Raw genomic sequence first — 25,004 nt, 5'->3', positions numbered from 1 at the left:
CAGAGAGATGTACTCCCATCACATTGACCCTCTGAGACTGGAGCATTTACTAATGTTGGCCCTCTCACAGTGAAGCTCTCCGTTTAGTCCCTCTGACAGGCCGCATGCCTTTTATTACAGGTCTTTTCACAACGCACTGCCCCGTCATCATTGATTCTCTGACAGTGCAGCCCTCTGTTAATATTGAATTTGTGACAGTGCACAACTCCATTAATATTTGCCCTCTGATAGTGCAGCCCTTCCTCAGTCCTGACTCTCTGACAATGCAGCAGTCCCCTAATTACTGTCAGAGGGTCGATACTGAGAGAATGCTGCGCTGTCAGAGTCAGCTGCCCGCAGTCCTATCAGACATTCAGTATTGAAGGTATGGGAGAGGGTGAGTGTCAGTGAATTCTGCACTGCAACAGGGCCAACAGTGTTGTCCCATGGCCAGAGTGTCCATGGTAAGGAAGAACTGCAATGTCAATGTAACAGGGCCGGGACTGAGGTCAGAATTGAGACAGTACTGCAGGATTAGAGAGTCAGTGTTGTGGCTGAGGAGCACTCTGAGGTTCAGTACTGAGGGAAAGCTTCATGATCAGTGGGTCAGTTCTAAAGCTGTGCTACTTTGTCAGAGGGCCATACTAATGCAGTGCCTCATTGTAATGGGATAAGAATTGAGGGAATGTCGCACATGCATCACTAGCTCATCATTGACTGTCTAACAGTGCAGCACACTCTTAGTATTGACCTTCCAACAGTGTCGAGCAGTGTGACACATTCAGTATTAAGAGAGTACTGCACTGTCAGAGGGTCAATGATGGGAGAGTGCTGTGCTGTTGGAAGGTGTGTACTGAAAGGCCCTCTGGCAGGGCGGCTCCCTATGTTAAGGCAGTGCAGCATTGTGAGAGGGTCGATATTAAGTGCATGCTCCTGTCTCAGACGGTCAATTTGATGGGACAACATGCCTCTGAAACTAACTTGTTGGAGTGCTGCACCGCCTGAGGGTTCGTCTGAAGGGAGTGATGCCCTGTCAGATGATGAGCTTTCCCTCATCTTTAACCGTCTGACAGTGCAGCCCTCCCTTTATATCAACCCTCCAACAGTGCAGTGTTTCCTTAATATTGGACCTCTGATTGTGTGATACTCCCTCAGTGCGAAACTCTGACAATACAGCACTCTCTCTGAAATAACTCTCTGATTAAGCACTTCCTCTGTGCTAACCCTCTGAAAATGGAGCTTCCTCTCATTACTGACCCTTTGCAGTGCCGCACTGCCTCAGTACTCACTCACCACAAGTGCAGCACTCCATTAAGAGTGATCCTGTGACAGTGTGGCACTCCCGTAATATTGGTCCACTGACTGTGTGGCACTCCCTTAATACTGACCTGCTCGCGGTGCATCACTGCTCTAATATCAAACCTGCAGCTGTCTTAGAGGGTCTGTCCTGAGCAAGTGCCCCATCGTCAGCATGTCAATTCTGAGGCAGTGCCTCTATATCAGTGAGTCAACATTGAGGTAGCTCCTGACGGTCAGAATTACGGGAGTGCCTCATATTTAGAGGGTCATTAACTGAGGGACAGCCTCATGATCAGCGGGTCAGTCTTTACGGACTGCCTTATAGCCAGTGTGTCAGTTCTGAGGCAGTGCCCTCAATGTAACAGATTTAGAAATGGGGTAGGGGGCACATGATTAGAAGGTCAGTAGTAAGCTATTGGAACTTTGTCAGAGGGTCAGTACTCAGCGAGTGCCTCATTGACATCGGGTCCATACAGAGGGTTTGCACTGAGGGAATGCTTCCTTGTCAGAGATTCAGAAGTGAGAAAGTGCCTCATTGTCAGAGGCTCATTCCTGAGGCAGTGCCTCATTGTCAGAGTGACATAATCAGATAGCACTCCCTCAATTCTAAACCTTAATACTGACCCTCTGACAATGAAGCACTGCCTCAGGACTGACCCGATGATAATGAAGTGTTCCTCAGGATTGAACCATTGACGATGTGACTCTCCATTCGTGTTGACCTTCTGATAATGGGGTTCTCCTGAAGTACTGACCCTCTGACGGTTGTGCACTGCCTCAGTACTGACCCTCTAAATATCTGCCACTCCGTCAATTCTGACCTCCTTACGATGAGGCATTACCTCAATACTGACTGGGGTGCAGGTCTCTGGCACAGAGTCTGTCGCTCTTGCAACGAAGGGAAGGGGGTATAGGAGGAGAGTGTTAGTCATTGGGGACTGAATAGTTAGAGGGACAGATAGAAGGCTTGTTTGGAACCGAAGAGACTCACGATTGGTGCGTTGCCTCCAGGTGCTAGGGTCCGTGTTATCTCGGATAGTGTCTTTGGGGTCCTGAAGGGAGAGGGTGACCAGCCCCAAGCCATGGTCCACATAGGTACCAACGACATAGGTACCAACGACATAGGTACCAACGACATAGGTAGAAAGAGGGATAGGGATGTCAGGCAAGATTTCAGGGAGCTCCGCTGGAAGCTGAGAGCTCAAACAAACGGAGTGGTTATCTCTGGTTTGTTACCCGTGCCAAGTGATAGCGAGGCAAAGAACAGGGAGAGATTTCAGCTGAACACGTGGCTGCAGGGATGCTGCAGGTGGGAGGGCTTCAGGTACATGGACAATTGGGGCTCATTCTGGGGAAGGTGGGACCTGTACAAACAGGACGGTCTCCACTTGAACCAGAGGGGCACTAATATCCTGGGCGGGAAATTTGCTAGTGCTGTTCGGGTGGATTTAAACTAGCTTAGCAAGGGGATGGGAAACTGTGGTGTAGTTTCAGTACACAGGAGAAAGAGAATAGAGAGGACATGGACAGGATCTCAGTGTCACAGGAGTGTGCTGGCAAACAGCAAGCTGAATTGAAGTGTGTCTACTTGACTGCCAGGAGTATCCGGAATAAGCGAGGTGAGCTTGCAGCATGGATAGGTACCTGGGGCTTCGATGTTGTGGCCATTACGGAGACATGGATAGAGCAGGGTCAGGAATGGATGTTGCAGGTTCCAGGGTTCAGATCTTTGAGTAAGATCAGGTAAGGTGGGAAAAGAGGGGGAGGTGTGGCTTTGTTTGTCGAGGACAGTATAACGGAGGCTGAAAAAACTTTTGAGGAGGACTGGTCTACTGAGGTGGTATGGGCTGATGTCAGAAACAGGAGAGGAGAGGCCACGCTGCTGGGAGTTTTTTCATAGGCCTCTGCAAAGTTCCAGGGATCTGAAGGAGAGGATTGGCAAAACGATTCTGGGCAGGAGTGAAAGGAACAGGGTGGTCATTATGGGAGACTTTAACTTCCTAAACATTGACTGGAAATGCTGTAACCCTCGTACGTCGGATGGATGAGTTTTCGTCCAATGCACGCAGGAGCGTTTCCCGACACGGTACGTCGAAGGGCCGACAAGAGGGGAGGCCACACTGGATCTGGTACTTGACAGTGAACCAGGCCAGGTGTTTGATTTAGTGGTAGATGAGCACTTTGGAGAGAGTGACCATAATTCGGTTACGTTTAGTTTAGCGATGGAGTGGGAGAGGAACATGCCACAGGGCAAGACTTACAGATGGGGGAAGGCAATTATAATTGGGCAAGGCTTAGGAGGCAAAGAATGGGGTAGGAAAATGCAGGGGATGGGGACAATCGAAATGGGGAGCTGGTTTAAGTAACAGATATTGCGTGTCCTTGATAGGTACGTCCCTGTCAGGCAGGGGTCAGTGATAAGGTAGGGGAACCGTGGTTTACGAAAGAAATTGTATCTCGTGTTAAGCAGAAGAGCGAGGTTTATGTGATGTTGAGATGAGATGGATCAGTTGATGCGATGGAGAATTACAGATGAGCAAGAAAGGATTTAAAGAGAGAGTTAAGAAGAGCACGGAGGGGTCCTGAGCAGTCATTCGCAGGTAGAATAGAGGAGAACCGTAAAGTTTTCTCAAGGTATGTGAGGAATATAAGGATGACTGGGGTAGGAATAGGGCCAATCAAAGACAGAAGTGGGAAGTTGTGTGTGGACCGGGTAGAGATCGGAGAGGTGCTAAATGAATATTTCTCATCTGTTTTCACTGAGGAAGAGGAGAATATCATCGAGGAGACGACTGAGATACGTGCTATTAGACTTGAAAGGATTCAGGTTAGTAAGGAGGAGATGTTATCAATTCTAGAAGGTGTGAAGCTCGATAAATCCCCTGGGCCTGAGAGGATTTTTCCGAGAATTCTCTGGAAAGCTCGGGAGGAGGTGGCGGAGCCCTTGGCTTTGATCTTTGAGTCCTCATTGTCTGCAGGTTTAACACCAGAGGACTGGAGGATTGCAAATGTTGTGCCCTTGTTCAAGAAGGGCAGTAGAAATGAGCCAGGCAATTACAGCCAGTGAGCCTTACGTCTGTTGCAGGAAAAGTTTTGGAAAGGGTTATAAGAGATCGGGTTTATAATCATCTCGGAAGCAACAATTTGATTGGAGATAGTCAACATGGATTTGTCAAGGGCAGGTCGTGTCTCACAAACCTCATGGAGATTTTGAGGAGGTGACCAAGCATGTGGATGAGAGAAGGCCAGTTGACGTAGTGTACGTGGACTTCAGGAAAGCCTTTGATAAGGTTCCACATGGTAGGCTATTGGAGAAAATACGGAGCCATGTGATTGAGGGAGATTTAGCAGTTTGGATTAGAAACTGGCTTTCGGTAAAACGGCAACCAGTGGTGTTTGATGGAAAATATTCAGCCTGGAGTCCGGTTACTCGTGGTGTGCCTCAAGGATCTGTTTTTGGCCCACTGCTGTTTGTCATTTTTATAAATGACTTGGACGCAGGCATAGGTGGATGGGTTAGTAAGTTTGCAAATGACACTAAAGTCGGTGGAGTGGTGGACAATGTGGAAGAATGTCGCATGTTGCAGGGAGACTTGGATAAAGTGCAAAATTGGGCGGAAAGGTGGCAAATGGAGTTCAATGTGAGGTGATTCGCTTTGGGAGGAATAATAGGAAGGTACAATACTGGGCCAATGGAAAGATTCTTGGTAGTGCGGATGTGCAGAGGGACCTTGGCGTCCATGTGCATAGATCTCTGAAAGTTGCCACTCATGTTGATAGTGCTGTGAAGAAGGCATACGGTGTGTTAGACTTTATTGGTAGAGGGATTGAGTTCCAGAGCCGTGATGTCATGCTGCAACTGCACAAAACGCTCGTGCGACCTGTTCTGGTCGCTCCATTGCGGGACGAATTCGGAAGCATTGGAAAAGGAGCAGAGGAGATTTACCAGGATGTTGCCTGGTCTGGAGTGAAGGTCTTATGAGAGAAGGCTGAGCGACTCGAGTCTGTCCTCATTGGAGAGAAGAAGGCTAAGAGGGCCTTTAATAGAAACATACAAGACGATCAGAGAAAGATGAGTCAGGGTGGACGGTGAGAGTCTTTTTCCTAGGATGATGATGTTGGCTTGTACGAGGGGGCTCAGCTACAAATTGAGGGGTGATGGATTGAAGACAGATGTCAGAGGCAGGTTCTTTACCCAGAGAGTGGTAAGGGCGTGGAATGCCCTGCCTGCCAATGCAGTTAACTCAGCCACATTCAGGGCATTTGAACAGTCCTTGGATAAGCATATAGATGAGTAAATATGTCCCTCTGAGACAGGCAAGACGGGGTAAGATAAAGGAACCTTGGATGACGAGAGCGGTGGAGCTTCTAGTGAAAAGGAAGAAGGTAGCTTACATAAGGTGGAGGAAGCTAGGGTCAAGTTCAGCTAGAGAGGATTACATGCAGGCAAGGAAGGAGCTCAAAAATGGTCTGAGGAGAGCCAGGAGGGGGCACGAGAAAGGCTTGGCAGAAGGAATCCGGGAAAACACAAAGGCATTTTACACTTACGTGAGGAATAAGAGAATGGTCAAAGAAAGAGTAGGGCCGATCAGGGATAGCATAGGGAACTTGTGTGTGGAGCCTGAGGAGGTAGGGGAAGCCCTAAATGAGTTTTTTGCTTCTGTCTTTACGAAAGAAACGACCAGTGTAGTGAATGAAACCTTTGAAGAGCAGGTGTGCATGCTGGAACGGATAGAGATAGAGGAAGCTGATGTACTGAAAATTTTGTCAAACATTAAGATTGACAAGTCGCCAGGCCCGGATCAGATTTGTCCTCGGCTGCTTTGGGAAGCGAGAAATGCAATTGCTTCGCCACTTGCGAAGATCTTTGCATCCTCGCTCTCCACTGGAGTCGTACCTGAGGACTGGAGAGAGGCAAATGTAATTCCTCTCTTCAAGAAAGGAAATAGGGAAATCCCCGGCAATTATAGACCGGTAAGTCTCACGTCTGTCGTCTGCAAGGTGTTAGAAAGGATTCTGAGGGATAAGATTTATGACCATCTGGAAGAGCATGGCTTGATCAAATACAGTCAACACGGCTTTGTGAGGGGTAGGTCATGCCTTACAAACCTTATCGAGTTTTTTGAGGATGTGACTAGTAAGGTTGATGAGGGTCAAGCTGTGGATGTGGTGTATATGGACTTCAGTAAGGCATTTGATAAGGTTCCCCATGGAAGGCTCATTCAGAAGGTCAGGAGGAATGGGATACAGGGGAACTTAGCTGCTTGGATACAGAATTGGCTGGCCAACAGAAGACAGCGAGTGGTAGTAGAAGGAAAATATTCTGCCTGGAAGTCAGTGGTGAGTGGGGTTCCACAGGGCTCTGTCCTTGGGCCTCTACTGTTTGTAATTTTTATTCATGACTTGGACGAGGGAATTGAAGGATGGGTCAGCAAGTTTGCAGACGACACAAAGGTCGGAGGTGTCGTTGACAGTGTAGAGGGCTGTTGTAGGCTGCAGCGGGACATTGACAGGATGCAGAGATGGGCTGAGAGGTGGCAGATGGAGTTCAACCTGGATAAATGCGAGGTGATGCATTTTGGAAGGTCGAATTTGAAAGCTGAGTACAGGATTAAGGATAGGATTCTTGGCAGCGTGGAGGAACAGAGGGATCTTGGTGTGCAGATACATAGATCCCTTAAAATGGCCACCCAAGTGGACAGGGTTGTTAAGAAAGCATATGGTGTTTTGGCTTTCATTAACAGGGGGATTGAGTTTAAGAGTCGTGAGATCTTGTTGCAGCTCTATAAAACTTTGGTTAGACCGCACTTGGAATACTGCGTCCAGTTCTGGGCGCCCTATTATAGGAAAGATGTGGATGCTTTGGAGAGGGTTCAGAGGAGGTTTACCAGGATGCTGCCTGGACTGGAGGGCTTATCTTATGAAGAGAGGTTGACTGAGCTCGGTCTCTTTTCATTGGAGAAAAGGAGGAGGAGAGGGGACCTAATTGAGGTATACAAGATAATGAGAGGCATAGATAGAGTCGATAGCCAGAGACTATTTCCCAGGGCAGAAATGGCTAGCACGAGGGGTCATAGTTTTAAGCTGGTTGGTGGAAAGTATAGAGGGGATGTCAGAGGCAGGTTCTTTACGCAGAGAGTTGTGAGAGCATGGAATGCGTTGCCAGCAGCAGTTGTGGAAGCAAGGTCATTGGGGTCATTTAAGAGACTGCTGGACATGCATATGGTCACAGAAATTTGAGGGTGCATCCATGAGGATCAATGGTCGGCACAACATTGTGGGCTGAAGGGCCTGTTCTGTGCTGTACTGTTCTATGTTCTCTATGTTCTATGATGGGATAGTGTGAGGGAACGGGCTTAGATTAGTTCGCAGGTTGGCGCAACATGGAGGGCCGAAGGACCTGTTCTGCACTGTATTTTTCTATGTTCGCAGATGACACTAAAATGAGTGAGAGAGTAAAGTCTGAAGAGGACGATGAAAATCTGCGGAAGGATGCAGAAAGTTTAAGTGAATGGACAAGGGCCTAGCAGATGGAGTCCAATGATGGTAGATGTGAGGGTATCCATTTTGGTCGCAATTATGGAAAAATGGAGTCTTGCTAAAATGGTGAAAAATTGTAGCATGCTGCTCCTAGAGGGAGCTGGGCAGCCTTGTGTCTGAATCAGGTAGTTTGCAGATGCGGCTGGTAATTGAGACAGCAAATGGAATAGTGTCCTTCATTGCGAGAGTGATGCAGTTTAAAAATCGGGAGGGTATGCTACAGTTGTTTTGGGTGCTGGTGAGGCTTGGTGTGGGGTAGTTTGTACAGTTTTAGTCTCCTCACTTGAGAAAGGATGAACTGGCACTGGAGGGGGTGCCAAGCAGGTTCACGAGGTTGATTCCAGAATTAAAAATGTTGCTGTATGGGGAGAGATGCGGTAGACTAGGATTGCAGTCACTGGAATTTAGAAGAATGAGGGGTGATCTAATAGAAACTTTTAAAATTATGAAACAAATGGATCGGAAATTGTTTCCACTGATGGGCGAAATTCCAACTCGGGGGCACAGCCTCAAAATAAGTGTGAACAGATTTAAAACTGAGTTGAGGATGAGCTTCTTCATCCAAAGGGTTGTGAATCTGTGGAATTCTCTGCCCACTGAAACAGTTGAGGTTCCCTTGTTGAATGTTTTGAAAGCCAAAACAGATAGATCTTTGAACAGGAAAGGAATTGAGGGTTATGGTGAATGGGAGGGTAAGTGGAGCTGAGTCCGCAAAAAAGATCAGCGGAACGAGCTGGAAGAGACAGATGGCCTACTCCTGTTTTATTTCTTATGTCCGTACGTCCTTAGATTGCCATCCTTGTCATTCCTCCTTCCCTGGAATAGGCCAGTTCTGAACTGAAGAGTAGGTCTTTCAATAACTCCCACGTATCAAATGTTGACTTGTTCAATAAAAGCTCCTCCCAATTAATACTGCTCAGCTCCTACCTAACACTGATGTAATTTTCCCTCCCCCAATTTCGTCCCTTCCCACAAGGTCCTGATTATCCATGGCTGTCTTAAAATGTAAGGAGATGCGATCGCCCATTTACGAAGCTCCTGGTTCACTGTTTTTCCCAAGTGGGAATCAGCTACAGGCTTTCTTGTTCCACGATGGGGGAGGAAATGGCCTCGTGGTATTATTGCTGGACTGTTAATTCAGAGACTGAGATAACATTCTGGGGACCTGTGTTCAAATCCCAGCACAGCAGATGGTGGAATTTGAATTCAATATAAAAGAAAATCATGAATTAAGAATATAATGATGACCATGAATTCATTGCCAAATGTCAGAAAAAGTCAGCTGGTTCACTGATGTGCTTTAGGGAAGGAAACTGCCACCCTTACATGATCTGGCCCACATGTGACTGCAGACCCACAGCAATATGATTGACTTTGAACTGTCCCCTGGGCAATTAGGGATGGACAATAAACACTGCGTAGCTAGGGATGTCCTCCTCCCATTAACAAATAAATAAAATTGGATTCTACATCTTCCGATCCAAGATCGTTTCTTGCTCTCATACTAACTTCTTTGCGAACAGTCACTTTCCCTCCTGCCTGTCTTTTTGGAATGTCGTATAGCCCTGCGCACTTAGCTCCAGTGTTGATCTCCTTGTAACCATGTCTTTGTAATAGCTATAAAATCATGCCCGTCAACCTAGAAATGTGCTATTAATTTGTTGATTTTGTTCTGAATACAATGAGCACGCAAGCAAAGAGCCATGAATTTAGCTTTATCACTTGATTTCACCTCTTGACACTATTTACAGCTGTTTTCTGTTTGTACATGCTGTCTTTCCCAGTACCACGCTGAGTATTGTTATCCCGATAGTTCTTTCGTCTCAGTCCGTGTGTATTCCTGGGCGAATGTGCTCGTGTGGTCTCAGGAGTTGCGGAGGTCACGGCTCTGGGACAGCCGTTTCATCGCCCTATGCTGCAGGTAAGAAGAAAAGAAAATCTCTTGCTCTGAGCTCTGCAAACCAGGGCAATGTCAAAAGGGAAACAAGGTCAAAAGAATTTCAACAAGAATCTCAAAATTAACTGCTGAATTCATATCAACATTACGGGGATCGCCCAACTTAGTGGCCACAACATCCCACTTTCTATTCTTCACAAACAATCCAAAGGCTGAAGTATCCGTATCCCTCTTAACTTTTATGGTTTTTGAGCTAATTTCTTGTTTCTAACTTGTGCATATTTGTGGTGCCTTATGACTTGTTGCATTTAGCAATTGATAAACTCACTCTCTCACGAGTTCAGGAGAAGCTAGTTTTATAGAATCCCCAGTGTGGAAACAGGCCACTCAGTTCAACAAGCCCACAGCAAGCCTCCAAAGAGCATTCCACCTAGACCCATCCCCATTCCCCTACTCTATCCCTGTCAGCCTGCATTTCCCATGGCTAATGTACCTAACCTACACATCCGTGGGCACTGTGGGTAATTCAGCATTGCCAATCCACCTAACCTGCACATCTCTGGACTGTGGGAGGAAACCAGAGCACCCAGCAGAAACCCACACAGACAAGGGGAGAATGTGCAAACTCCACACAGACAGTCATCCGAGGCTGGAACGGAACTCGGGTCCCTGGTGCTGTGAGGTAGCGTTACTAACTACTGAGTCACCGTGTCACCCTGAGTTATCTTGACTCCTTCTGAAACAGAGGAAGGTATCCACAAGACAAAGATCCTTTTTAATCAGCTTAATTCGTACCAACTGAGGTGGATCTAGTTGGGTGTGTAAAGAAGGGGAGTCTTTCACGAGGGAACTTAACAATTTGGGAGACTCAGTCACCGAGGGAGCCTGACCCGAAGACTGGTCAAAACAATAATGATTCGATATGAATTAGTTAGAATGCAGCTGTTAACAGTAATCCTCCATCCCGATGTGGGAGCGAGATTTAACATTCAAAATCAAAACTGAAACTCTTGAACAAGGTAGTTCAAAACAGCCAGTTCTCTGATTGAGGTTGTGGACTTGCTCGCCGAGCTGGCTTCTTCTCATTCAGACGTTTCGTCACCATAATCGGTGACATCATCAGTACAGCCTCCAATGAAACGATGTTATTTCTACTCTGTCTGGAATTGACACTGTCCAGTCTGTTACCATGAGTACTGTCATTTCCGGTTTTGATCTGTATGGGTTTGTGTGTGGGGGTCCAATTGGATCTGTTTGTTGGTTGCATTATGGGTGGAGAATCACACCTCTACGCACAGGAATTCCGAGAGGCATGGTTCTGCACCCATTCTCCAGCCTCACATTCTTGGTCTCTTCAGTCTGAATATGATCACTCAACCATATCCTTGATGACAAACAATAGAGTCTTACTTCCCAAAATCGACAAACAGGACTGTCCAGACAGATCCATTTGTTCTAATGATATCATCTTCTGCTGGAGGGATTCCGAAATGTCTGCATTCTTCCTCAACTGAGCATTCCTTGCATTCGTGGTTGACAGAGCTGTCAGCCATGTCCATTGTGCTGCAGGGTTCCCAAGCGGAATATGAGTTGCTGTTCCTGCAACTTTGGGGTGGCATCATTTGTGGCACTGCAGGAGGCCCATGTTCAGTTTGGTTATGACTTTTGAGGAACGGATGGTCCCTTTGAGATTGAAATTGGAGAAAGATTTCAGGATTTTTTCATGTTCTTGTCTTTCTGTTATGCCCCTAGGAAAAAAGCAATGCAAGTGCCATTAATTTTTTGCACGGTGAGCTGCTGCACACTAACCGGTCTCACACCATTACCATCACCTTGCCCTTGTGAAGGCAGATATGGATAAGGTTCTCAAAGCTGACAGAAGATTGAAACCACTCTAATCCTGTGACGATGGTAAGTTTCCCTTCTTTAAAAAAAAATGCTTGCAGCTGAATTCGCATAATATAGAGCACAGTGGCTCTGGTTAACACCACTGTCTCAATTCCACCCTTTGGTGACTTTCTGTGTGGAGTTTGCACATTCTCCATGTGCCTGCATGGGTTTTGTCCGGGTGCTCGAGTTTGCTCCCACAGTCAAAAGATGTGCAAGGTCGATGGATTGGCCATGCAAAATTTCCCAAGGTGTTCAGTGATGTGTAGGTTCGGTGAGTTATAGGTGGATGGGTCTGGGTGGGATGCTGTGAGGGGCAGCGTGGACGTGTTGGGCTGACGGACCTGTTTCCACACTGTAAGGGTTCTCTGATTCATGATTCTATGATTTTACTGAGTGCAAAGGTACAATATTGACTCGTCATATTTGTCTCACCTCTTTACACATTGACAAGAAAGCTTTAATGTCAGTTTCTATGCATTTGCAACTTGTCTGCTGTCTCTGACAAGGCTGACTATATCTCCTGCTCTAATGCACATCTCCTGTCCCCTCACACTGAGAGGTGACACTTGCTTTTCATTTAGTACAATCAAAAAAACAATAGCCTCCATATCACTTCCAGCGGCTTCTCTTAACACTCACACACAGTTCTTTTTTTCCTCCAGGTATTGACCACCGATTATTTCTAATTCCTCATCTCATCTCTCTCTCATGCGCTCTCTCTCTCTCTCTCTCTCTCTCTCTCCCTCTGTCTCTCTCTCTCTCTCTCTCTCTCTCTGTCTGTCTCTGTCTCTCTGTCTCTCTCTCTGTGTGTCTCTCTCTCTGTGTGTCTCTCTCTCTCTGTCTGTCTCTCTCTCTGTCTGTCTCTCTCTCTGTCTGTCTCTCTCTCTGTCTGTCTCTCTCTCTCTGTCTCTCTCTCAGTCTTTATCTCTCCTCTCCCTGTTCTCCCCCATCACTTCACTCACAGGCACCAACAGAGGTTCACAGTCACACTATGTTGCACATGCATATTCTGTCCCTCATGCACAAACACACTACACACACACAAAAAAAAAGTCAGGAACACAGTCTCTCACGAACACACTCTGTCACATTCTCACTCATTCATACTCCATACCGTCACACAGTCGTACACGGTCTTGCACACATTCTGTGGCACACTTGCATGCACTGTCGCAGGATCTTTTGCCAATGCTCTTAGTCTCAAGTACACACACACGACCACAAATCTCTCCCTCACACACTTAGGTTTGCAAATTCACTTGCTGTCAAGCTCACTCACACTTACAGACACACTCACTCCCTCATGCATGCTGTAACACTCCCTTCTTGTGCGAACTCCCTTTCACACACTCTCAAGCACAGTCACTGGCACACACATTCTGTCATGCGCGCACACACACTTTCATGCACTGTCTTTGCACTCTTGAGCACAATCATATGCTCACCTCTCTCTTGCACACAGTCAATTTGATTTGAGTCAGAGATAATGGGAGCTGCAGATGCTGGAGAATCCAAGATAATAAAATGTGAGGCTGGATGAACACAGCAGGCCAAGCAGCATCTCTGATGAAGGGTCTTGGCCCGAAACGTCAGCTTTTGTGCTCCTGAGATGCTGCTTGGCCTGCTGTGTTCATCCAGCCTCAAATTTTATTAGCTTGATTTGAGTCATCATTGTCACATGTGCCCAGGTACAGTGAAAAGTTTTCTTCTGCATGCAGTATAGACAGGTGATATCAAACAAGGCGCATGAGTGAAACGGAACATAGTGACAGCTACAGAGAAGATGCACAGAGAGCAAGATCAAAATTAGATTTAAGCTTTTCAGTGTCCTATTCAGATGTCCAATAACAGCAGTGAAGAAGCTGTTCTTGAATCTTTTCACGCATGTATACAAACTTTTTTTACATCTTCCCTTCCGAAAAAGGGAGAAGAGAGTGTAATTGTGGGGTGAGAAGGGCCTTTGATTATGTCAGTTTCTTTCCCGAGGCAGCGGGAAGTAGAGGTGGAATCAACGAATGGAAGGCTGGTTTGCATGATGGACTATGCTGTGTTCATGACTCTGCAGTTTCTTGTGGTCTGAGGAAGAGCTGTTGCCAAACCATGCTGTGACATACATCCAGATAGGATGCTTTCTCTGGTACATGAATGAAAGTTGACCTTGCGGACACTCCAAATTACCTTAGCCTGCTGGGGAAATAGAGACATTTGGTGTGCTTTTTTGCCCATTGCGACGATCTGGGTGGACCAGGAGAGATTGTTGGTGATCGACACTCTCAACTATCTCCACCTCAGCAACATCTCTCTCACTGTCTGATGCAGGCGCTCACACACTCACATTCTGTCACCTATTCTGTCTGTCTGTCTCTCCCTCTCTCCCTCATCGCCCAGCTCTCTCTCTCTCTCTCTCTCGCTGTCTCTCTCTCTCTCTCTCGCGCTCTCTCTCTCTCGCGCTCTCTCTCTCTCGCGCTCTCTCTCTCTCGCGCTCTCTCTCTGTCGCGCGCGCTCTCTCTCTCTCGCGCTCTCTCTCTCTCGCGCTCTCTCTCTCTCTCTCTCGCGCTCGCTCTCTCTCTCTCGCGCGCTCTCTCTCTCTCGCGCGCTCTCTCTCTCTCGCGCGCTCTCTCTCTCTCGCGCGCTGTCTCTCTCTCTCTCGCGCGCTGTCTCTCTCTCTCTCGCGCGCTGTCTCTCTCTCTCTCTCGCGCTCTCTCTCTCTCTCTCTCGCGCACTCTCTCTCTCTCTCTCGCGCTCTCTCTCTCTCTCTCTCGCGCTCTCTCTCTCTCTCTCTCTCGCGCTCTCTCTCTCTGTCTCTGTCTCCCTCCCCCACCCCCCCAACCTCTCTGGCTTTGTCTCTCTCTCTCTCTCTCTCTCTCTCTCTCTCTTTTTCTCACACACCAACTCATTGCTCAGTATTCCATGGTATCTGAATTGTTGGAAGAATTAACTTAGACTGAGCGTGGATTTTCTCACAAATTAGTTATGACAAAGCAGAACCAATTCTGCCTGGAAGAAGAAAGGCAGGAGCCATAATAATTAGGGATTGTTTTCCGAGAGGAACCGTGCTGTGATATGCATCCAGATAGGATGCTTTCTGTGGTACATCAATGAAAGTTGCCCTTGTGGGCACACGGAATTGCCTTAGCCTCCTGGGAAGTAGAGACAACGGTGTGCTTTTTTGCTCATTGCGATGATGTGGAATGACCAGTGAACTAATCTAAGCCCATCCCCCTACACGATCCCATTATCATCCAGATGCTTATCCAAGGACTGTTGAAATGCCCCTAATGTGGCTGAGCTAACTGCATTGGCAGGCAGAGGGTTCCACATCCTTACCACTCTCTGAGTAAAGAACCGGCCTCTGATATCTATCTCAAATCTATCATCCCTCACTGTTTAGCTGTGCCCCCTCATACAAGCTGACGTCATCATCCTCGGAAAAAGACCCACACTGTCCACCCTGTCTCATCCACTGATCATCTTGTATGTCTCTATTAAATCCCCTCTGAACCACCTTCTCTCCAATGAGTACAGACCCAAGTCCCTCAGCCTTTCTTCAGAAGACCTTCGCTCCGGACCAGGCAACATCTCCTCTGCACCTTTTCCAATGCTTCCACATCCTTCCTGTGATGGGGCGACCAGAACTGTACGCAGTATTCCAAATGAGACCGCACCAGCTTTTTGGACAGTTGCTCTGGATCTCAATCCCACTGCCAATAAAACCTAAAACACCGCAAGCCTTCTTCACAGCACTATCAACCTGCATGGCAATTTTCAGGGATCGACATAGATGGACACCCTCTGCACAGCAACACTACCAAGAATCTTTCCATTGACCCAATATTCTGCCTTCCTATTATTCATCCCAAAGTGAATCACCTCACATTTATCCGCATTGAACTCCATCTGCCACCTTTCTGCCCAATTCTGCAGTTCATCCAAGTCTACCTGTCACCTGCAACATTCTTCCACATTGTCCACCACTACACCGACTTGAGTGTCATCTGCAAACTTACTAACCGATCTACCAATGCCTCCGTCCAAGTCATTTATAAAAATGACAAACAGCAGTGGTCCCAAAACAGATCCTTGAGACAAACCAGTAGTAACCAGACTCCAGGCTGAATATTTTCTATCAACCACCACTGGTTGCCTCCTTAGCCAAAGCCAGTTTCTAATCCAACCTGCTAAATCTCCCTCAATCCCATGTCTCCATGTTTTCTCCAATAGCCTACCATGTGGAACCTTATCGAAGGCTTTACTGAAGTCCATGTCCACCACGTCAACTGCCCGACCCTCATCCACGTGCTTGGTCACCTTCCAAAATTACTCAGAGGCTTGTGAGACACGACCTGCCCTTGACAAATCCATGTTGACGTTCATCAAATTGGTGCTTGCTTGATGATTATAAATCCTATCTCGTATAATCCTTTCCAAAACTTTTCCTGCAACAGACGGAAGGCTCACTGGGTTTATAATTACCTGGGTCATCTCTCCTGCCCTCTTTGAACAAGGGCACAACATTTGCAACCCTCCAGCCTTCTGGTACTAAACCTGTAGACAATGAGGATTCAAAGATCAAGGCCAAAGGCTCCGCCACCTCCTCCGTAGCCTCCCAGAGAATCTGAAAGTTTCGAAGGATGATGCGTTGTATCTGGAGGTTGGTGGGGTGGTACGTTAAGACGAGTGAGACTTTGTTTTGGTTGTTGTTGCGGGGTGGGGTGAGAGGGATTTGTTGCAGGAAATGCTGGAGACACGGTCGAGGGTATTATCAGCCACCGAGTGGTGGAAGTTGTGGTCCTTGAAAAATGAGGACATCTGAGATATACGGGAATAGAATACCTCATCCTGGGAGCGCAGATGCAGAGGCAAAGGAATGGGGAATAGGGGATGAATTGTTGCAGGAATATGGTGGGAGGAGGTGTAATCTTGGTAGCTGTGGGAATTGGTGGAGTTGAAATGGATATTTGTTTCTCAGTGGTTGGAAATAGAGTGGTCCAGGTAGGAGAGAGAGGTATCAGAGATTGTCCAGGTTAACTTCAAGTTCGGGAGGAGGGTGTTGGTGAAGTGGATGAACTGTTAGAGCCCCTTGTGGGAACACGAGGCGGTGCCGATACAGTCATCAATGTAACGGAGGAAGAGGTGGGGTTGAGGGCCAGTGTAGGTACGGAAGAGGGAGCGTTCCATGTAACCTACAAAGAGGCAGGCATAGCTTGGGCCCATTTGGCTACCCTGGCCACCCTCTTTGTCTGTAGGAAGTGGGAGGAATTGAAAGAGAAACTGTTGAGGGTTGTTCAAGGACCGGAACTTGCCCCTCCTCAGTGGTCAAAAACACCCTCGACCGTGTCACCCGCGTTTCCCACAACTCATCCCTCACACCCGCACCCCATAATAACTACCAAAACAGTGTCCTCGTCGCCCTCACGTACCACCCCACCAACATCCGGATTCAATGCGTCGTCCTCCGACCCTTCTGCCATCCGCAATCCGACCCCACCACCAAAGACATTTTTCCCACCACCCTTAGGTGACCCCCTTATCCGCTCCACACTCCCCTCTAGCACTCCCTACACCCAGCACTTTTCCCTGCATATCCATAAATGTTGTCATCACAACGTTTAAAATTCACTGGTCCCGATACCTCACCCCCATCCCAGGCCCCAGGAAGAATTTCCTCATCAAACAGATGTTTAGCTGCACATCTGCTAATGTGGTAGACTGTATCCACTGTTGCCGTTGTGGCCCCCTCTACATCGGGGAAACCAAACAGAGGTTTGGGGACCGCTTCACCTGTGCTCAGTTTGCACTAAAGAACTGCACCTCCCAGTCGCGAACTGTTTCGACTCTCCCTACCAATCCTCAGGTAACATGTCCATCCTGGGCCTCCTGCAGTGCCACAACGATGCCACCTGAAGGTTGCAGGAGCAGCACCTCATATTGCGCTTGGGAACCCTGCACTCCATGGTATCAATGTGGACTTGACAAGGTTCAAAATCACCCCTCCCCCTCCCGCATCCCAAAACCAGCCCACCGATCCCATCCTGCCACCTCAAACCCCACCCCCATTTCCTACCTCCGAACCTCTTCCCGCCCCGGAGACCTGTTCGTCCTCCCCGGACTGGCCTATCCCCTCCCTCCCTCCCCACCTACACTCACCTCTGCTGGCTCCATCCCCACCTCTTTAACTTGTCTGTCTCCTCTCCACCTATCTTCTCCTCTATGCATCTTTGATCCGCCTCCTCCTCTCTCACTATTTATTTCAGAACTCTCTCCCCCTCCCCCTTTTCTGATGAAAGGTCTCGGCCCAACGTGTCAGCTTTTGTGCTCCTCAGATGCTGCTTGGCCTGCTGTGTTCATCCAGCTGCACACTTTGTTATCTCTACATCTCTTAACAACCTCATTAAGTGAGTTCTCGAGCGAACTATGCAGGGTAGACTTTGGGTTTATCATTCTAACTTGCCAGTCCTGAAAGATGAAAGTTGGTTTGTGTTGGATGTTTGTCTCATAGCTATGAAAGATATCCTGAAAGGATTTTTCAAATCTTTTGTTGAGAATTGTACCCATTTAGTCACTAATCCTTTTCCTTCTTTAAAGTTTCCTTGGTAGTGACAAATTTCAAATATCTGCAGAATTTTATTTGGCTTTGTATTGGTTCTCTGTGATTCTCTGTTAATGGCTCCGCGACCTGCCAGCTAATTACAGAATTTATCATTGATGTGCCTGTACCAAAATCTTTCGTCTTATACTATATATCCCAATTTCAGGAGAAAGTCCATAGAGACCTTTTAAAGGAAAGGGGATTAGAAAGAAAATCTATCGATCAAAATCATGAAGAGTTGATAAATTATTTGCATTCCATATTTCCAGAACCTGCCCCGGAAGAGAGAGCCCAGAGAATTGCCAAAGCTGTCCGCAAACAGTCAATAGAAGTGAAGGAAAATTGGGAACAACTGAAAATCCGTGCGAGCAACTGGCAGAAACAGGTGGAAAAGGCGTTGGAGAAACTTCAAGAACTGCAGAAAGTTCTGGATGATCTTGAGGCTCAGGTGATAACAGCTGAGGGGGTCCACACTGATCGGCAACCTGTGAGTGACCTGCTTATTGACTCATTGCAGGATCACATTGATAAAACTACAGTAAGTGCAATTACATTACACTTCACTCATGAACAGATGTAACCACAATGTTGTATCGAGACGATCAGTAATATGAGTACTTCAGTAATATTGATTGAATGGTTGTTAACTTAATTTGCAAATTAAAACTGAGTTGAGCATGCCTTCTGATGATATCACATGGTTAATATTAGTATAGTTGAGGATTCTATTAGTCAGTGACATCAGCTGAGTTATCTGCTTGTTGCCATGTTATCAGGGTTCAAGGTAAAGGCACGCCATTTGGCGACTCGTTAGAGAGAGACAACTGGTTATGATTTAACCTGAAGATCACCATGCCTCAGGGAAGTAGAGGGGTTGAGGCGAAGACCCTTTGTGGTCAGCTCACTGGTGTGGCAATTGAGCCCTCTCTGCAGGGCATCAGTCTGTATCACAAACCAACTGAATTTGAATAGAGTTTAGGATTGGAGAGCCATCCATGCAATTATTTTTTTTCAATGAATGTTTCTCACTGGGACTCTCACCGGCAAACTTTTTAAAAGCCAGCTCAGCCATACAGGCGAGATCAGTTCCTGATCTCGGCTGAATTTTTTGACCTGGGGTGGGTCAGCGTTAGGAGTTCATTGATTGGAATGAATTCTCATTAAGTTAGCGAGAGGGATACTACACGTGAATAGATCGATGTTTTGAAAAGAGGATGAGATATGAGCAAAAGTTGAATTGATGTGGAAGACCAGCCACAATCATCATCGACGGTGGAGCAAGCTTGAGCGGCCATGCAACATTGTGCTGCCGCTATTTGACTTGTTCTGTGGAAAGGAAGGAAAATGGTCCAAGTGTCAAAAATGCTGAAGACCACATCATTCTACAACCTCAAAATTTGATTGTGTTCAGCATATTATCACTCCTGGTACCCCTAAATCCTGGTCTATCATCTCAGCAGCTCGACTCTGCCCAAAAGCTGGTTACTTGTGACATTTTTGAGGGATCTTCCCAAGTCTGAAAATCATTTTTGTTTTTGTACAATCAGAGTTGGCCAGTGTGGAAGGAGGTCGTTTGGCATATCGTAGCTCTTTGAAATAACTCCCCAATTCGTCCCCCTCTGCTTGGCAATGACTTCAACCACTTATAAAATCTCTTTAATGGAGGGAGACTTTGAAGGCATCTGATTGGAGTATTAACGATCCCAGAATACAACTGAGCCTTATTAAGTTGTTAGTTCTGATGATCAAGAGCTTGATGAAAGAGGATTGTTTGAAAAAGTGCCTTAAAAGAGGAAATGTACAGAGGCTAAGAGTTGTAGGAAGTTAGCGAGTTTTGAGAGGATTTGTTGCTTGGGTTGAGGTTCTGGATGTGAGTTTGCTCGCTGAAGGTGTAGGAAGTCTCTTCTTGGGTTTGAAGCCGACACAATGAAATGTTTGGCAACTAGTAGTGGGCTGTTTAAAATCAAGAGTGGGCAAGCGGACATAATTAGACGAGTGCAGATGTCCTGAAGTATGATTGGACTGGTGGAGATTACCAAAATAGCGATAGGCATAGCCAAGTAACGATTTGTAAACAAAAATGAGAATTTAATAAAATTACTGTTAATAGTATCAGTCAGGTAGAAAGTACAGAGAATGGGAATTGGTTCAAGTTGAGACTCAGGCAGTGGAGTTTTAGACGACCTCAAGTGTTCAATGGACAAATGTGGGTCTCCATCAGGGAATGCATTGGAATTGTCAGGTCCAGAAGTGAAGTAGTTCCAGGTGAAGGTTTCACTGCTAATGAGCCGAGACAACAGACAGGTAGGCAGGATTGAAAAGATATAAAGAGACAGCTTTAGGGATTGCATGAATGTGTGGTCGGACGTTCATCATGGGATAAACAAGATGCCAAGGTTGTGCTGAGACAAGTGTAATATTACATTGTTGCCAAGGCGGAGTAATGCAATCAGTAGGTCGTGAATAGAGATTGGTGTGGGGACCACAAAGTGGTCTTCCCAGTTTTAAATTGTTATCTCTACATAGTTGCGCAACTTTATGTTCTGTTCAAAAGGCATTACTGACAAGGAAACAGAAGTTAGCCATTTGTTTACTTGTCAATATATCTTGATTTTTCCACCATGTTCTCCAATTATTGACACAACATGTGCAGTGTACGAAGTGAACCGTTCAAACCTTAAAAGGAGATGTTAAAATTTTGGAATACAAAGTTAAATTTATTTTATTGAAAATTTAAATAAATTACATGAAGGTTTGACCAAGACTGCAAGGAATTAGATGGAACACCAGATGAATAAAACAAGCAGTAGTAAGGTGGTATTAGCTGGATGTTCCTGAAGAAACAGAACGCAGCCAACCTTTCTTCGATCAGGGGGATTAATTGTGTGGTGTCAGACACAGTCGATGAAATCATTCCTTCTGTCTTTACTGTCTGACTAGACTATGGTTGTAATATTTCCTTTTTTAAGCGCTCAACGTTAGACATAGTTCACTGGACATTCTCATTTTATAAATTTTAAGAACTTGACTTAGTGTCAAGTCACGATAGGATTGAAAACACATTCTATAACTGTTTGAAGTCAGAAGTCACATGACACCAGCTTGTCGTCCAACAGGTTCATTTGAAATCACACAAGCTTTTGGAGTGCAGCCCCTTCATCAGGTGCAGTTAGTGAGGTGACCACAGAGAGACACAGCTTATCAGCAGAGAGATCAAAAGATCATAGAATTGGCGTGAGTGGAGTGTCAGATAATAACTCTATACAGGTGACCAAGAGTGTTAGAGGCAAGTAAAGCGTTTATAAAGTACATGTCAGTGCTGTGTTGTCATGATAATCAGGCAGCGCAACAGGAATGTACAAAAGGTGACATCTCAGGTCAGACTCTGACTTGTAGTTTAGAGGCTTGTGTTCAGAATCTGTCTTAGAGTTTTAACCTTTATTTCAAAAGCAAGAATTTATAAGATACCACACTGACTGTAACTACAAGTTGTGTGTTTCTTCAACAAAATATCTGCAAACAAACAAACATCCTGGATGAAGACTTATTATCTGACACTCCACTCACACCAGTTGCAGGATGTTTTGATCTGTCTGCCTATCAATTGTGTGTCTGTGTGTTTACCTCCCTGACCGCACCTGATGAAGGGACTGCACTCCCAAAGCTTGTGTGATTTCAAATAAACCTGTCAGATTATAACCTGATGTCATGTGAGCTCTGACTTTGTCTATCCTAGTCCAACACCAGCACCTCCACATTATAACTGTTTGGAACCAAGTCAGTGCAACAGGTACATATCGAACATTTGACTTCGGAAGAATGCCTAGTGCTGAAAAATTCATTAATAACAAAGGATTTCTTCATTGTGCCATCTATCGTAACATGCTGCGTCTCACAGTCATAATGAAAGGATGGCCACTTCAATTTAGCAGGGCCAAGAACAGTTATGGACATTTTTAGCATGGGAGGAGGCCATTCAACCTATTTTATCTGTCCCAGCTCTCTCCCAGCACAAGAAAATTAATCCTTCTCTCGAACTCATTCCACATATTTCACAGAATTGAAATATATAGGTACATACTTAGGAGTTTTTAACATCAAGTGAGCAGTTCTCGCACTTCACCTTGTCACTAAAAATGGAAAACGTGACTTACAAAGAGTGGGTCTTTATTTTGTTCTGTTTTGATGATGAAGCAGATGCAAGTCGAAGTGCTGGAACTGGCCTCTTGAACTGACCAACTGTTCAACGTGTATAAAATGATTTCTGTGCGCATCTACTAAAAGCAGTTTTATGGAAGGAAAAGGTACCAAAGAAGATTTGGTGTATTGTGCTTGATGCTATTATACGCCAACCTGTGAAAACAGAACTCTACGACTGAGTGTTGAGTTCTGAGAGGGGGCTATCTTGTTTGAATTTACATTGCTAAGCCTAGGCCTATTTTCCCAACAGCAAAATTGGTAATCCAGCAAGAAATGGCTATTTCTCACATTTGTTGGCTGTAAGTGTCTGTTTAAAGTTTGCTTATATACAGGTGCTTAACCTGCTTTTACAGTTTGAACATTTGTTGTGCCAATGAAAATTTTTTGAATGGTTTCACCTCCAGTTTTCCACTTTATACATATTTGGTATTTTTTCAGGGTAAGGACTATCTTCAAAATCTGAGATTGGGTTTTGAAAGACAGCAGCCTTTGTTTTGGAGAGATAATGGGAACTGCAGATGCTGGAGAATGCGAGATAATAACGTGTGGAGCTGGATGAAGACAGCAGGCCAAGCAGCATCTTAGGAGCACAAAAGCTGACGTTTCGGGCCGAGAACCACCTTCAGAAAATGGGGAGGGGGTGCGGTTTCTGAAATAAATAGGGAGAGAGGGGGAGGCGGATGGAAGATGGATGGAGGAGAAGATCGGTGGAGAGGAGAGTATGGGTACGGAGGCAGGGAGGGGATAGGTCAGTCTGGGGAGGCCGGACAGGTCAAGGGAGCGGGATGAGGGGAAATAGGGGTGCGGTATGAGGTGGGAGGGGGGGATGGGTGAGAGGAAGAATAGGTTAGGGAGGCGGGGACGAGCTGGGCTGGTTTTGGGATGCAGTGGCAGGACAGGAGATTTGCAAGCTTGTGAAATCCACATTGATACCATTGGGCTGCAGGGTTCCCAAGCAGAATATGAGTTGCTGTTCCTGCAACCTTCGGGTGGCGTCATAATGGCACTGCAGGAGGCCCAGGTTGGACATGTCCTCTCGGGAATGGGAGGGGGAGTTGAAATGGTTAGTGACTGGGAAGTGCAGTTGTTGATTGCAAACTGAGCGTTGGTGTTCTGAAAAGCGGTCCCCAAGCCTCTGCATCGTTTCCCCAATGTAGAGGAAGCCACAACGGGGACAGCGGATGTTTTGGATATTTCTTAAGCATTGATTTTCATTCAGAGTTGGTTGGATTTTGCTGAAGCAATAGACATAACTCACTATGACGTAGACAATGTCAGAGTTAATGTTTCGCGTCCTGTGACCCTTCCTCAGATCCCACTCTTCACTGATGCTGCCAGACCTGCTGAGCTTTTGCAGCAACTTATGCTTTTGTTGCTGATTTACAGTGCCCACAGTTTTTTTTGTTTTTTACGACACAGACAAAACTTGATCTCTGCAGGAAGCATGATGCTGCATTCTCCAACTTCCCTGCCTTTTTGTAATATGATATTGTCTTTTTAGGACAGAAGTGGCTTTTTTTTGTTTGTTTTAACTTCCGCACATACTTTCTATGCAGGTTAAAAGTCTACGCCTTTTCAGTTCTCTGCTGCATAATGAAGACTTGGAACAATTTTTTTCTGCAAAGTAGAAAATCAGTGTGGTTTGTTTTCCAAAATGTGATGTGTAAGTGCAACACTTAACAGTGTGTTCATCAAACTATTGTTTCCTTTGATCTTTGTGTTGCAGAAATTTCCAGAATCATTTCATATTTTTTTTTGATATATTTTAGCAGCTTTCCTGGAGCAAGTCTGTTTTCCTTCGGATGAGACGACTTTCAGACATACTCCCTTTATTCTGAGATTTAATTACGGTAAAATGAGGAGGATTTTTATTCACTGAGACACACATGACTATATGTTTAAAGCATTGGAAAATGCGTTCTGTTCGGACTGTCATGTTATCTGGTGTTTGTACCAGGCTTTCCGATTAAATGCAAGTGATTAAGGATGCTAATGATGCCACATGTTATTACAAGAGGAAATGAACATACAAGTAAGGATTTTATGCCACATTTATACATAGCGTGGACCGTGCAGCATGGATGCAGTGACTGAGTGAAATGGGATGCAGTGACTGAGTGAAATGGGATGCAGTGACTGAGGGAAATGGGATGCAGTGACTGAGGGAAATGGGATGCAGTGACTGAGGGAAATGGGATGCAGTGACTGAGTGAAATGGGATGCAGTGACTGAGTGAAATGGGATGCAGTGACTGAGTGAAATGGGATGCAGTGACTGAGGGAAATGGGATGCAGTGACTGAGGGAAATGGGATGCAGTGACTGAGGGAAATGGGATGCAGTGACTGAGGGAAATGGGATGCAGTGACTGAGGGAAATGGGATGCAGTGACTGAGGGAAATGGGATGCAGTGACTGAGGGAAATGCTCACAGCGAATTGCCCCCTCCATCCTGACCCGCTCACAGCGACTTGCCCCTCCAGTCCAGACCCGCTCACAGCGACTTGCCCCTCCAGTCCAGACCCGCTCACAGTGACTAGCCCCTGCAGTCCTGACCCGCTCACAGCGACTTTCCCCCTCACTCCTGACCCGCTCACAGTGACTAGACCCTGC

The 25,004-nt window shown here is 46.2% G+C and overlaps 1 protein-coding gene across 5 annotated transcripts in view; it reads left to right on the top strand.

The window, feature by feature from the left end:
• Positions 1–24,387, top strand: part of LOC132208392 (utrophin-like) — a 50,572-nt gene extending 26,185 nt beyond the window's left edge. For 3 of the 5 annotated variants that reach the window (XM_059643993.1, XM_059643992.1, XM_059643988.1), the window contains 3 exons: positions 9,603–9,739; positions 18,464–18,732; positions 22,833–24,387. In XM_059643993.1, the coding sequence (XP_059499976.1) occupies positions 9,667–9,739; positions 18,464–18,732; positions 22,833–22,979 (489 nt within the window). In that variant the 5' untranslated portion in view covers positions 9,603–9,666 and the 3' untranslated portion in view covers positions 22,980–24,387. The remainder of the gene's footprint in view (positions 1–9,602; positions 9,740–18,463; positions 18,733–22,832) is intronic. The other 2 variants (XM_059643991.1, XM_059643989.1) reach the window with 2 other exon arrangements.
• Positions 24,388–25,004: the final 617 nt, after the last annotated feature.

This window comes from Stegostoma tigrinum, unplaced genomic scaffold, assembly GCF_030684315.1.
Source record: "Stegostoma tigrinum isolate sSteTig4 unplaced genomic scaffold, sSteTig4.hap1 scaffold_382, whole genome shotgun sequence".
Lineage (NCBI taxonomy): Eukaryota > Metazoa > Chordata > Chondrichthyes > Orectolobiformes > Stegostomatidae > Stegostoma > Stegostoma tigrinum.
The sequence above is the reverse complement of the archived record's forward strand: the minus strand, read 5'-3'. Positions and strand labels throughout refer to the sequence as shown.